This window comes from Acipenser ruthenus, chromosome 9 (assembly GCF_902713425.1).
Source record: "Acipenser ruthenus chromosome 9, fAciRut3.2 maternal haplotype, whole genome shotgun sequence".
Lineage (NCBI taxonomy): Eukaryota > Metazoa > Chordata > Actinopteri > Acipenseriformes > Acipenseridae > Acipenser > Acipenser ruthenus.
In genome coordinates this window covers 46,871,911-46,884,576 of record NC_081197.1, presented here as the reverse complement: position 1 = coordinate 46,884,576, position 12,666 = coordinate 46,871,911, and the positions used below count along the sequence as shown (strand labels likewise).

The 12,666-nt window shown below is 36.3% G+C and overlaps 1 protein-coding gene across 2 annotated transcripts in view; it reads right to left on the bottom strand.

Moving 5' to 3' along the window:
• LOC117406010 (protein WWC3-like) overlaps window positions 1-9,350 on the bottom strand; it is a 52,190-nt gene extending 42,840 nt beyond the window's left edge. For both annotated transcript variants that reach the window (XM_034009645.3, XM_034009646.3), the window contains exon 1: window positions 9,001-9,350. In XM_034009645.3, the coding sequence (XP_033865536.2) occupies window positions 9,001-9,140 (140 nt within the window). In that variant the 5' untranslated portion in view covers window positions 9,141-9,350. The remainder of the gene's footprint in view (window positions 1-9,000) is intronic.
• Window positions 9,351-12,666: the final 3,316 nt, after the last annotated feature.

Genomic DNA, 12,666 nt, shown 5'->3' with positions numbered 1-12,666 from the left:
TGTATGTAAAAAAATAAAAATAAATTAATAATAATAATGTAATTGTATATAAAACATAATGTGATATCTTGTAACAACTGTAAGTCGCCCTGGATAAGGGCGTCTGCTAAGAAATAAATAATAATAATTGTATATATTATTACGTACCTTGACTATTGGCATTATGTAGTCTAACAGGTGTTAGACAGGTGTCTAACAGGTGTTAAGCTACTGTAAAATGTTTAACAGGAAAATGCTTCTCTGGACTACTGATTTATTTGTACTACCTTAACTATGTGTGCACGCACACGCACACGCACACTAAACTACTGTCTTAAGACAGAGTTAGAACTTTGAAATTTACAACATATCCTTGGAAAAATACTGGTGGTAAAAACTTTATGCATTACACTAATATGTAATGCAAGCAGTTTGAAAGATGTTTTGTTGCACATCCATAGAAACAGCAGTGGCTCGTCAAGTAAGATATTAAAAGAAAAATGAACAGCCACGTTCTCCAAGTACAATCCATAAACCCTCTGTAGAATCAGAGAAGACATGCTGGTCCATATCCGTGAAATACACAATCTTTTTAAAGGCTCCACTGAATATGTACCGGTATATATAATTCACCAGCTTTTCTTCCAATGAGAAGTGGAAACTGAAGGCAAAGAACATTGAGGCCAATGGTCTTGAAAGCTTGTGTATATGTTACATACATTTTTTCAGCTGCTATCTACTAAAAAGTATAAAAATCAATAAATAAAACCTTTGCTGAAATTAAAAAAAAAAAAAAAAACAGAAAAAATAAAAAACAAACACTCTTCTGCAATCAATCCACATTTTCTAGGTTGCTAATGCACATTCCTGTTATGCTGAAACTTTCCACAGTATGAAACACAATGATAATTTGGTGAGTGGAGAGCAATGCTATGAGTGTATGGTTTGAAATACATTTTAAAAAATAGTTGTTGCTGAAAGATGTTGACCTCCAGCCAAGCTGACAGGCTGCTTGTGATTGGCTGATATGGCAGTGGCGGGTACAGCACAGGTTGCTTTTGTAGTTCCAAAGTATTGACGGGCTGGTATTGGTGAATGATAAAATGCATTTAGACCAATTGTGTCTTTGTTTACTATTTGCTGTCCTGATGTGAACTGAGCTTTCATTAAGACAAGTCAAAATGAAAAAGCCAGTTAATATGAAAGGGTCAATTAGTTCAAATAAATAAATAAAAAACAATATGAAACAAAAATACATCTGGGTAGCTCATGTATAATATTTTAATCAAAATCCATATCCCTAAAATAGGAGAAGGATCTCTTCCATACTTCTGTAAAGTATTTATCTAAATAATCATAGCTAATTCTTTCCAAATGACCACAGCTTGTCTATGAATACAATACAATACAATACAATAAAATAAAATCACACACACATACACGTATAGTGCTCAATGCATTTTAAATGTAAATCATTGCATTGAAATAACACTAATGTGTTTTGGATAGGCTACACATTAGATCATGTAAAAAATATAAATCTGTACAGAAGGCCTATACAGTACAGCAGTAAAATCAAATGAATACCTAGCGCGCTTTATTTTTATTTTATCCTGTAGGCTATAGGTAACACAAAATAAATCATGCTGCTGCATTGAACATATTGGTGTACAATGCGAATAAAAGATTTAAAATTGAAACTAAATGATTTTAGCCTACTTAGTAGCCTAGACAATTAACACAAAATAGACCATGGTCCATACAGATGTTCAGAATGAGCTGGAGGGGTTAGCGGCACATGTGTGCAGTCTATTGCTCCCACCATGTTGGGGAAACCAGAAATGTCATAGAAATTTGTTTTCAAGTCTTGTAAGCACGCCCTGATTTTAGTGAAAATTAGGTACTTGGGTGTTTGCCTCAAAAATGCATTGAGCACAACTGGCAACGCAAGAGAAAAAGTGGACTGGGAAATGCCAGCAACAATTGCGACTGTTTAAAATGTGCTTTCAAAAGTTAACAAATTGATGCAATTACAAGTGTCGCAATTGCCGGCAGCTTTAGTAAATTTAATTATAATTTTTTGCGAATTTATGCAGGAACGTCCATAATTACATATTCACAAGGTTGAACAAAGAAAAACTGCTGCCACAAAGCATTCCCTAAAAAGTCGCTAGCATTGCGCTTGTTTAGTACATTCCAACCTAGACTTCAGACTCGTTTGCAACTGGTTTGCGACAGGCGCAACACTTTAGTACATCTAACCCTCAGTGTTTACATGAATATAACACTAGCTGGTGTTAGATAAATGCATACAGTGTGGCATTTCTGAGTCGGTATCAAAAACTTTCAATGAAGTGGCAGTCATTCACACAGTGCATGTGTTTGCAATGCACTCTGGGTGCTGTAGGGTAGTTTCACAGTGCTACTATGGGACATAAATGGAATGGAATATTGAAAAAAATACAACTCCCAAAAGCACTGCTGTAGCTCACGTAGCACTGTATTGTTACCGTGTCTCAAAAGGCTTTATTTCTGAGCATAAAAGTGTTCATATACAAATCATTAAACATTTGAACTGGAGATAACATGTAATGATGAGTACCAACCCATTTCAAGCACTAGTAGTGACAGATAAAGTTAGTTTAGTTTAAGTAAAGAATACTAAAACATATCCATGATTAGAGAGAACAAGATGTAACATATAGGACTCTACTCTCTTGAATACGCATTCATGATTGTATTTTTATTGCAGATGAAACCCAGTAAACAGCCTCCTGACTGGGTTCAGTCAAAGTGCATTTATTTATACATTTGAATGTACTGGATTTACTATCTGAAGTCATGGAAATACAGAAAAAGTGTTGTTTTCAGTTTTCCCCAAAACAATTATCTGAAAACATGATCTCCCAAACTAAAGCAAAAATATTGACCTGCAATACGTTTAGTAGGACCAAACTGAAAACATTGTTTTAATACCTTCTCTAAATACTATGTTATTAGCTTTAGTCCAAAACAATTAATTTGCTACATGCAACCTTATAGAGAGCCAATAGCTTTTTCTACTTTCTCAATATACATGTCATTCTCCAACTATTTTTGAGTGTATTTGACAGAAGTGCTTCATTTTTTAAATATTTTTTAAATTAGAAAATCACAACTAAAAGACACAAGGAGGTTGTACAAGCACCTAGTACTCCAGAGATGTCTTCTTTAAAAAAAACTAAATCTGTTCTAGTCTGACACATCTGTCTCACAGATATTGCTTCTCATGAATTTCACGTCAAAATTTCTGAATTTTAGAATGCCTAGAAAAAAAAAAATGGGCCCATTATGTTTGTTTGTTATTTTTTTTATTGTATTCTCGCAGTATGTCATTTCATATTATTTTCAAGGCAATTGCCTTTCTCCACTCCCCTTGAATAGCAGGTCAGTTCTACTGCACCCTCTCTTTTCACTATCTGCCAGCCAGGAGAGGGGGGAGGGGGATTCAACAGCCAACAGTCACAGTCCATCCATCACTAACATACTTCACACACAGGTCACACCAGTTTACTAAGTGTTTGTATATTTACCTTCACGCTACTGTTACATGTTTTACTACAAGCTGTCACCTGGCACATTGGCAACCTTAGCAACTTCACACACACTTTCTGCTGGAGAATGCAAATTCAACTCTTTGCTGTACAGGTGTTGGTCCAAGTCATTGAAAACAAGACATTTTGTGTTTGAAAGTGATCTTGGGGTGCACAGGAGTTAAATATTGGTTAAAGGTCAAGTATAATCTCCTAGGAATATGCCATTTTGACATCACTACTGCGCTATTATGCCTTTTCTTCGAATGGCTCAGGATGCAAATCTAGCCTTCATCCATCAGTGTGTGTGTGTGTGTGTATATATATATATATATATATATATATATATATGAAAATATGCTTATATTTATGTTAATGCTGTGTTAATTGAAAGCAAACTTTAAAAAGGATACAGAAAATAAAAACAAGATTTGGTTGATTTCTACAGCACCCAATGTCATTTTTGTGTCCTGTCTGCTTGTGTTCTCAAAGTGACACTAATAGGATGGCTGTGGGTGGGTGATTGGATACATATCGAATAGGCTTACTGACAGGGCTCACATTAAACCCCAGACTGAGTAAAGGAACACATTCACAGACATATAGTTTACCAGGTCTCTCATTGATGTGTAATATGTAGTTCCCCGTAAAAATTCACATCTCTGAAAGAATAGTGTAAATATACATATTTGTTCTCAATTAAAAATAAATACAGCAAAGGTTTGCCTTATTCACGCACTACCTGTTACACTACACTTAGGAACCTGGCAGTCGTTTTAGTTTGCTTCCGGTAATTGATTGAACACACTGCATAGAGCTGCAAGATTTCTTTAAAACTGCATCTAAGAAATATTTCTGCTAAAGATCGCTCTGTCCGGTACAAGAAGGGGACATTTTGCTTGTCTGTTGTTATTTGTACATATATTTATGTTTTTTGTTTGCTTGATAATTCACTGATGGTGAAAATAGAATGTCTTTAAAAAGGTGGAGATAAAAAATAAAACATTCCACAATTTTGGTATACTGTATCCAATCACCCACACAATTTGTTTCTGATTTACTAAATATCATGTTTAATCATGGAATCTTCAAATATTTTTAGATTGCGGAATGCCGTGAAATAATCAATTTTTTACCGTGAAAGAAATACAGCCCTAATCATATGTTCTCCTGCTACTGATTTTTCTTATGTGTGTCGGTACATTTGCGACAGTGCCTGAGAAGTAAGGGAAGGATGCATAATCCCTTGTCATGCCTTCAACTATATATACACTCATCCTATAAATATGGCCGCAGCTGGCTAAGATAACCAAGAGTCTAATGTTAAAATAAGGGTTTTTGAATAATATGAATTCCAGCTGAAAGCATTTTTACAGTATCCAAGAGCACAGTATTACTCCTGATGCGGTAAAGAACCACACATAGAGCCTTCATTGACGAGATCAACATATTCACAAAGCACTTCCCACCGTGCTACATTAACACCAGTCTTTTATACAAAGACCAAGGAATAAGCAAAACAAAATGAAGCACTGGAACACAAGTTGGTGTCCAGCACACTAAACAGCAAACACTTATTTGTAATTATGTTTCTGCTGCAACATACACCTTAGTTGTTTCATCCTAGCTCTGTAACATCAGCAGTTTGTTTTTAGTTCTTGAACATCGCCCTGCATGTTTAAACAGTTCTGTTGAGCTTTAAATGGGAAATATGATCAAAAGAGCCACACTGACACTCATGGCTCATGATCCAACAGTTGGACAGCCCTTTAAATAATCTTTATTTACAACGACTGCAATGGGCCTTGTGGCAGGGCTAAGTCCATGCACATGTGTATATAGTATGATTATTAATTCATTTTTTTGTTATGAGTTTAAAAGAAAGCCATTCTCCACTTGAGATGCGCTGCCTGCTGTGTTTAATTATGCTGGATGTCTGCGAATTCCCAATCAGCAGGTAGGTGTGTCCTGGCAGAGCATCTCACTATAAAGGATGACACTCACACACCTTCAAGGCACTTGAGGCAGCACACGAAGGTCCTGGGACGGAGGCGCATTGTGAGTACCACAAAAGACGCGGCCACCGTGTGTATGCCAAGGTCGCTCTTCGACTGGTTGGTGAACTTCTGTTTTCTTTATCTTTGTTTCCCACCGTTTTGTTTTGCATTTTCGGTATTATTTCTGTTTACACGTGTAGACGTGCTATGCCATTGTTGGTACAGCCACGTGGTTTTCGCTGGAGCAACCCCACACTAGGGATACCATTGTTGGTACCCTAGTGGCGACCGACTGCAACTGCAAGTTGAGTTGAGAAAACTGATTGTAAACATTGTAAATAACCCTTGGGTGCCTGTGTAGCGTTACAACTGCAATCTCCTGTGGCGCTCATCTCTCGCAGTGGATGCCCACACCCCTTCCATGGGCCGACAGAGGCTTCTGTGTAGCATTCTAAATCAGTCGATTATTCTTACATATTCGTAATAAAAAAGGATACAGAACTGTTGATGCATTGCACAAAAGCAGACCTTGGTCCTTATCAAAAGATTGCGGGAAGTAAAAAGGTCCTCTAAATATAGCACATACGAAAACTGCACATAATACTTCTGAGAAACTGAGTTTCCTAGCTTTTTTTTTTTTTTTTTTTGGTACTTGTCTCTGCCAAGAATATTATTTGGAGGCCTGCACTACTGAAAAGAAAACCAGCCAGACAATCAGTCTCATCTCTGGCATTTCCTGTTTTATAGTCACCACCACACACCCAAACTACCTAACAAATCTGTAAACTTCCTTCTTCTGTTCCCCTCATTAAATAAGCCAGTCCACCTTGTGACACATCAATCCTACAACAACTACCGTCTCCCAGGACAACAGGGTTTTTTTAACACACCTGTATCTGTCGATTCAGACAAAGCGAGAAAGATTTCACTTACACTGCTCTGAATTGATACAATACAAACTAGCTGAGGTCTCTTGTTGCTCTTGGTATTTTTAAACTAGGATGCACATTCACTCCATATAATTGTCTGAAATCAGTTTCTCAGGAGAATCTTCAATGTGGTTCACATACAGTAGTGCTAGGAAACCCCTGCTGAAAACAACCGCCCACAGCATGTTTCTTTGTTGTACTAGATAATGTCTAAAGAAACTGATCCAGTTACGCTGTTTTGTTTTATTTCATACCTGCAAAAGCTGTACGGAATCCCTAAATTACTGAGCTTTTTAATTCACATAACTTTAATTTCACTTTATTTGACCCTTATAATGTGCCACAGATCTAATTAGTTTAAAACAAATTAGGTACTGTGCAGAGCAGATGTGTATGGAAACCACATAACGCCTTCTTGAAAATGCAGCCCCAGCTATACATTTCCTTTCAACCTTTTCAGTGGCCTGTCTGACATTCCTTGCATACTTTTGCGCAAGGGATTATGGGAGCTGAAGTTCCAGTATTTCTGTTATCTGCACCGGCTTTCACTTCCAGCTGTCTAGAGAAAAATACAAATCCCACTGGCACTGCGCCGCATCACAAATAACTGAAGAAAATGAAGACTTAACAGTTTAAATACAAAAGTTTAACATGGGTTGTTGTTCCAACACACTATTGCGTTTAAAATGAATTGGTGTTGTTGGGGAGCTGCTACATTCTTCACCTAGGGAATAAGGCTGAGTTGAAAATGGCCCTTTGTTTAAGTAATATCCAATTACGAACAACATGAAAATAAATTTGAGAACAAATATGAAATCGGTGTAGTAAAAAAAATGATTATAGTGTTTTTAAATTGATCATTACAGCACAGTGGAAAACAGAATCCATTCAGTGTGATATGAGAATAACATTGTGGGGCAGTAATCTTTTGTTTTGCCTCAATCAATTAATCAATTACTTGTCATTGATTTCAGTCTTCTAAGCTCTAGCTTTCTGACAGCACTTTTTGGCTTACGACTGATAAATGTGATCGACATTGTGATAAAAATCAGTGATAGCATTAGGAGCTTGTCCCCTCTAACTCTCATTGTATGCTGGACGAGGCAATTCAATATAAGGAGGGTGAGATTAACCGAAGTGATATTGAACAGGCTTGATGGTTTAGCACCATACAGTACAGCAATCTAAGCATTTTCAATGGGCCATCAGAGAAGTGAGAAGAATGGAGTTTGAAAACCCTACTGCACCTCTGTAACCAATGTTTGGTCCTATTCACAAAGCTTTAACCCAATGATTATGAAGTCGATTGCTGTCAATTAAATCAAGTTTGATATTCCTGAAACCTTTCTAGATTGCTGTTGGTTTCTTTAACAGTCAATTTAAACAAATGTCTCTCTTAAAAAAAAAAGTGAATAGGTTAATCTTTCTGAATAAGGTACCATGTGTTTTTTTTCTTTGTTTTTATAGGTATTTGTACAGGATTCTTCAATATGCTGCATAACATTGTAAAATATCACTTCTGAACTAAACAAAACCAAGTGCAATGTTATTTTTCATTGGCCTTGAATGAAAAATTGAATGATCCTGCAATCTTAAACTAACTCCACTGTACATTGCTCTACTTATTTAAAATATATTTTAAAAACAAACCCTTATGAAAAAAACATTTTTTTAATATATGGTAGAAAAGTATGATCCTTATATTTTTCGTATATAGAAATTGGCCCCTTTTATATATATTTAAAATATATGGGATATATTTTAGTCTGTCATCCATATAATTATTTTATATGTTGAAAATATATGGTGCACCATATATTTTCATTACTCTGTAATCCATATAAAATAAATACATGGATGACAAAGTAAAATATATTTTAAATATATCCCATATATCTTAGATATATAAAAAATATTATGTTTGTTCCATAAGGGAATAGTCCTACTTGCGATTCAGCATATTAATTAAATACCCTATCCTAAAACAACTACAGTACATTATTGTACAAATCGTGTTATGGACTGAAAATAAATAAATATCAGAATTTGAAACTAACGTCAACGGCATACAATTTGATTGGTCTAAATGCTAATGTACGATAGAGTACTGAGGGTATTTTGAGGTTTCCCTACGTTGACAAAACATCAAGGATGAGTTAGATAAACAGTATCTGTATAATAATTATAAGTAGCAAAATAAAAGGGTGCGTGCTTTTAAATGTGTAGGCTAAGAACAGAAATCAAACCGTGAACTGTTTACAGAACACTTTTGTTGATGTTCCTGTCAAAGTTAACTAAAAAGTGCATGTCAATTATAAGTGCATTTTAAACGCACTCTCTCGCTCTCTCACACACTGACAGCAGGTACTGTACCAGCTTGAATTCCATCAGCATATAAACCAGCAGTGCATCCCCGCTTTGCTCCCGCCCTCGCTCCTTCCCCTTGGATGCAATTAAGCCCCTAAACCTAAACACACTAAACCTATCCAGTTCATTCTTGTTACAAGTGGTCCCCACAATTACCTGTCTCTGGGGTCGATCCACGAGGTTTGTCGGGTGTTATGATCGATATAAAACACTCTGCCATCATAATCCCGAGTTTCTTCCCAGCCAGCGGGCAGCGGCAGCTCCGAGCTCTCCCTTCTCTTGCTGTTGTGCGGCATAGTGAGCGGGTTCACGCCGCGGCAGGACTCCCTGCCTCCTCTCCGACTTACAACCCCCTAAATGAATGCATTCCAATACTTTAGATCCTCTAAAAATAGCGCCGAAAATTAGATCGGTTTATCCAGCATCCACTTCCCCTAAACTTAACTGGGCTCTCATAACCCTGCACTCTGGTCCTCCATGTTTGCCTCTCCTGCCATATTTCATTCCAGTGTCCATATTTGGGCAGAAGATATTTGCATAAACGGTGCCCCTAAACGAATATATTATTAATACAAGCTTGGATAGACCAATGGGAAATAGCAAATCTGAAACAGAATAGTATTACTGTATTTTGTTAGGCTGATGGACGCATAGTAAAATAGTTTTCTTTTCCATTTTTTTAAAGGGTAGGGGTAAAATTTATGTTCCTTTAAAGATACTAACTAGTAGTTAGTAACTATGGTACTTCTTGGAAATTCAGAAATTAACAAAAGAAAAGTGTGTCTCCAATCTTTATTCCCTTCAGTGCCATTTCACTTTTCCACTATCATTGTGTTGTTGAACTTGTCATTTCTAATACATTTTATTCACTCTTAAAATGTCTGTGAACTACCTTTTGAATTTGGGAACTCCTGTTTTTCCACCCAATTAGAAATGCCAACTCCTGCATGCAATAACAGAAACAGGTTTCCCATTAAAAAAAAGTCACCATAATGACAGACTGTACAATTTTACATTTAAACAACAACTGAGCCTTTCAGAACCAGAGAGGACCATCCCACATTTTTGAGATACCAATGTTGTCCAGTTGGCAATGCTGCAAAAATTTATATGTGAACAAAAGCACTCCAAGTGTAAAAAGAGTGAAGTGAAAGAAGAGATAACTGGATAATGAAATAACCAAACTGTCCCAGATTATTATTGACTATTTAGAGACGAAAGTTAGATGGGGAACTGACCTGGGTTCCTCAGAGTCGAGACAATGAGAGAAGGAGGACCTGTCAGTGCTCAAAGTCTTTTAGCTGGTCAAAGAAAAGCTAAAAAGATGTACCAGCCGAGAGTCACACAGGTTCCCTGGCTCAGCAAGTAGTGGCATCAGTGCCAGCCCAACGTAAAGTGATCATCAAATCCAACAATCGACTTTATATGATTTGTGTAAATAATTTTAAGGTCTTGGTTACTCCTTTTGTTCATGGACTTTTAAAAGGCACAGTACAAATTTAAAAAAACAAACAAACAAAAAAAAACTGCCACGTTAGAATACAAGAATCAGCCATATAAGGATTGCATAAATATCTACAATATTAGGCAAGTCACACAACAGGGTTATCCGTTATATGAACAAAGTCTCCTGGGGTATATCATGGAAATCCTTAAAATAGTAAGTTGTTGTTGTTGTTGTTTTTTTTTTTTTTTGTACTAACAAATAAATTAAAGAAACTAATATGAACTGTTGGATGCTTGATTTTTATAACATTGTGCCCTTTATTAATTATTTAAACAGAGGAAGTATTTAGATCTGTCGGTGTTTAAATCAACTGAATAGAACCCACTGTGTCTTATTTAATGGAGGGGTTGAACTAACCGGCCAATATCCTGCCGGAATAAACCACAGATGGAGCATTTCATAACTATGGGGAATTCCTCTGAATAGCATTAATAACCTACGAATGGTTTTCCAGGGATGAGCTTTAAACATAAGAGTGTATCCTGGTGCTGTAAAGTACTACAACAAAAATGAAATCGGGCTGTGGCTTATCCCCTTATTATTACCTGAATTATCATTTCTATAAACTGTAGGGCTGGTTATTTTTATGACCTTATTATACAGACCACTTCTTATAGCTAATCCGTTTATGGAATTATTTAGTCAGATATCCCTTTTTTGTTTTTTTGATTTAAATTGAAGAAATACATTAACACATTTTTTTAATCTACCAAAAGTCAGTTTGAATCTGTATGAAAGTATTAGTTATGAACATTTCCAGCGATATTAGCCTTTGGACCACGCACCTGCCCCTTAGTGCCCTTGTTGCAAAAGATTAATAAAACAGTCATTTTTATTTACCTTCAGTAATTATCACTGGCTTGTCTCGGAAGATTACAGTGTAGCAATAACTTACCAAAACTCTGAAACCACAAGGTTTTCCAATTTTATTAAAATCTATTCCATAACAGATTAACCTCAGAAAATACAATACCCATGATCCTCCACCCTCATTTGTGTTTCAGTCCTGCAGTTCTGTCCCTGACCTATTCTCTACAGCCAGCAAGAACATGCCTGACAGCACCACCTGCTGACACTCTGCTTTTTTCTATGTAACAGTTATAAAATAGTTCTCAATAGTCAGAACAGTTTTGCAATATGAATAGATTGTTACATTTATAAACCATGCTTTCAGTAACAGATAGTTTAATTCATATAACCTCAAGTACCAGATTTGTAGGTATTGTAGGTATAGAAGGTATTGTCATGTTATTATTTCTGGGGTTTCTTTTGGTGATAATGACATATTTGGGAATTTTTCAGTAGTTCCTCCAGTCTGTAATTCACACTTGTAATGTTATATGTTACATGTTACAAAAAAATAAATAAATAAAAATAAAAACATTCACATTCTGGTCCTAATTAGTTTCACTATTTTCTAAAAGGAGATATATTCGCAGATAAAAGGCAATGGCTCCCTCTTGTGGTCGCTTTCATCAAACATATTGTCTCTGAGGCCTCATTGGTGTAACACAAACGATGTGAATGTATAATTTCAGAGGTTGGGCACAGGTGTTAGAAACACTAGTTTTACGTAGCACCCATATTTGTTATCCGACTGTCACCCCAGCAAAATATAAAAGCTGGTTAGTTTATTAACATCTAAATTACGAAAACAAATGTTGCTCATTATAAAAAAAGGTATGACCTGGTCTCATTCGTTACTACAGTAAGAAATATCTTAACAATTTGTACACCATTTCAATGATATGAATGATAATGGTCAATAAAGGGCACTTAAAAGTCTGTTGATATTGCTTTAGAATCAGTGTTTCTGACGTTAGGCAATAAATAATAAATGGTGTTTATGCTGTTACCACCAAAAGAACCACTGAGACTGCTGTTTATTTTGTATTTTATTTATCCCTGTTCATGGTGCAGTTTACTGTATTTTGTTTGCATAGGGGGTACAGTGTGTTTTGGGATCCCATCTGTGTTGTTATTTGATTTGAACAGTTCTCATGGTGCCTCAACATATGTTATGTTACTTACCGTAACCCTGGTTCCCTGAAAAAGAAATGTCAACCATTACGAGTTGGGAAATGACCCTCATGTCACATGCCTGATAGGCCCGATGTGACCACGTGTCTGTTGCATTCTGGAGCAAGACGCTACGTCACAGAGGAACCTTCGCCATTTGATTCTGTATGGTAATGAAGGTGAGCTAGCGACCTTGCAAATTTAATGGCTGACATTTCTTTTTCACGGAACCAGGGTTAGGGTAAGTAACCTAACGTTCCCTTTCAATCTCGAAATGTCAACCATTACGAGTTTGG